Raw genomic sequence first — 2,845 nt, 5'->3', positions numbered from 1 at the left:
CTGCTCATCAGTTCGGGGTCTCCTTTGCTGTACTTTTCATTTTGTAATGTGCCAAATGTTTTCAGTGGTGACAGGTCTGGACTGCAGGCAGGTCAGTTTAGCACCAGGACTCTTTTAATACAGAGCCATGCTGTTGTAATACATGCAGAATGTGGTTTGACATTGTCTTGCTGAAATAATCAAGGCCTTCCCTGAAAAAGACGTCATCTGGATGGCAGCATATGTTGCCAAAACCTGTATATATGGTTCAGTATTAATGGTGCCTTCACAGATGTGAATGTCAACCATGTCATGTGCACTAATGCCCCCCCATACCATCATGAATACTGGGTTTTGAACTGTGCACTGAGAAGAACGTGAGTGGTCTTTAGCCTGGAGGACACAGCTTTCATGATTTCCAAAAACAATTTCAAATGTTGATTCGTCAGAACGCAGAACACTTTTCCACTTCGCCTCAGTCCATTTTAAATGAGCGGCGGCGATTCTGGGTCCTGTTTATATATGGTTTATTCTTTGCGTTCAAGAGTTTTAATTAGCAGTTGTGGATGCAGCGTTGAACTGTTTTGATAGACAGTGGTTTTCAGAAGTGTTTCTGAGCCCATCCGGTGATTTCCACTACAGAGTCGTGTCTGTTTTTAATACAGTGCTGCCTGAGGGCCCAAAGATCACAGCCAGCCAATACTTTTTTTTGGCCTTGTCCCTTGCTTACAGAGATTTCTCCAGATTCTCTGAATCTTTTAACGATATCATGTACCGTAGATGATGAAAAGCAAAAGTTCTTTTGCTATTTTATGTTGAGAAACATTATTCTTGAATTGTTGCACTGTTTGATTTTGCAGTCTTTCACAGAGTGGTGAGCCCCTCCTCATCTTCACTTCTGAAAGATTCAGCCTCTCTGGGATGCTCTTTTTATACACAATCATGTTACTGACCTGATGCCAATTAACCACCAGATGTTTTTTTAACGCATTACACAACTTTACCAGCCTTTTGTTGCCCCCGTCCCAACTTTTTGGGAACGTGTTGTTGGCATCAAATTCAAAATGGGCAAATATTTTTCAATAAACAATATAATTTCTCAGTTTCAACATTTGTGTTATGTTGTCTTTGAAGCATTTTCAACTAAATATAGGGTTTAAATGATTTGCATATCATTGCATTGCAAGAAGTAATTGCTGCATGGTCATTTATCAAGTGAATCATTTTTAAAATATGCTATTTGTCCTTTTCACAGACAATAATAACAAATGTATTCACCATTCTTATATTCTTATAAACCACTGCCTTATAATTGTAACATTACAGCAAAAACTAGCTACTCCACAATTAAACTGCTAAAGCAGACAGTGAATCTGAACCCCTTAGTAGAATAAAAAATTGAAAATAGGGAAAGAACACTTCATTAAAGAATTAAATATTAAGGAATAAACTAGCATAATTACAAAACATTTCTGTTTTGTTTCTAGGTGTTTTTCTTGTTTCCTCATGTTTTTTATTGGAAAAGTAAAGAAGCCCTATACTGGAGTTAAATTGGAGTGCGGGTAAAGTTATTCATACATAGCAACAGTAATAAAAAACAGAAACAGCCCTACTATGCCTATGGGGGAAATGAAAAGACTATAACAATATATTTTTTAGAAAAGGCAAAGCTGCATTGTCTTGCCAATGGGAACTATTCTAAAGTCTTCTGGAGACCGAGTCACATGGAAAATGTAGTAAAAGCCTTTCAGTTCTCTATGGGCCTCTATGCTATGTTGCTTAGTCAGGAGTTTTTACAATAGGAGGCACATGTTCTTTGGTCCTGGTCCAGGTATAAATGCAAGGGTTAAACCAGGCAGGACGTCAGTTCACCAGTTGGTTTCAGCTCTGAACCAAACCAGCCAAACAGCCACCATGAGCATGGGCAGGGTAAGCAGCAGAGATGGAGAAAGCTTTGCAATTCTTCTGTTTTTATTGATCCAGCTTACTCAATTACGTGTAATTTGTCATTCAACAGGTCATCTTCTACGAGGACAAGAACTTCATGGGTCGCTCTTATGAGTGCACCAGTGATTGTTCCGACATTTACTCCTACATGAGCCGCTGCCACTCCTGCAGAGTCGAGAGCGGCTGCTGGATGGTCTACGACCGCCCCAACTACATGGGTAACCAGTATTTCATGAGGAGGGGCGAGTACGCTGACTACATGAGCATGTGGGGATTTAACAACTGCATCAGGTCCTGCCGCATGATCCCCATGGTAGGCTATTAACATCTGCTGCACCGTTATACAAACTTCTCAGTTTACTATACAGATATGGGTTTAAATTAGTTTGTACCCCAAACGTGACCCTGTTTGTTTTCTTCTCAAACAGCACAGAGGATCCTACAGGATGAGGGTCTACGAGAGGGAGAACTTCATGGGCCAGATGCATGAAGTGATGGAGGACTGCGATTCCTTCATGGACCGCTACCACTGGTCCAGCGGCTGCATGTCCTGCCATGTGATGGACGGCCACTGGCTGATGTACGAGCATCCCCACTACAGAGGCAGGATGTGGTACTTCAGGCCTGGAGAGTACAGGAGCTTCAGGGACTTTGGCGGCATGAGGTTCATGAGCATGAGGCGCATCATGGATTCCTGGTATTAAAATGAATGTAAATTCATGTGTTAAAAAAAGCACATTTTGAATAAAAGGTCATTAAAAAAGCAATAAGTCAAGTGTTTTTAATCTACAATTCAATAACAGTTAGTTTCATACCATGTACTGCAATGGTCTATGTTTTTTTGGTCGTTCAATTTTCATTTCAAAGTTTAATTGTGAAAAACAGAGAATGGGTCCATTCTTGTTCTTGGTTATGCCAC

General features: G+C 40.5%; 1 protein-coding gene across 1 annotated transcript; it reads left to right on the top strand.

Moving 5' to 3' along the window:
• The first annotated feature begins 1,793 nt into the window (after positions 1–1,793).
• LOC118816891 (gamma-crystallin M2-like) lies at positions 1,794–2,630 on the top strand. The gene is made up of 3 exons (XM_036583498.1): positions 1,794–1,908; positions 1,997–2,239; positions 2,355–2,630. The coding sequence occupies exons 1-3, from the start codon at positions 1,894–1,896 to the stop codon at positions 2,628–2,630; spliced, it is 534 nt and encodes a 177-aa protein (XP_036439391.1). The 5' UTR covers positions 1,794–1,893.
• Positions 2,631–2,845: the final 215 nt, after the last annotated feature.

Source organism: Colossoma macropomum, unplaced genomic scaffold (assembly GCF_904425465.1).
Source record: "Colossoma macropomum unplaced genomic scaffold, Colossoma_macropomum, whole genome shotgun sequence".
Lineage (NCBI taxonomy): Eukaryota > Metazoa > Chordata > Actinopteri > Characiformes > Serrasalmidae > Colossoma > Colossoma macropomum.
Note: the sequence above shows the minus strand (reverse complement) of the source record. Positions and strands in the feature narration are given on the sequence as shown.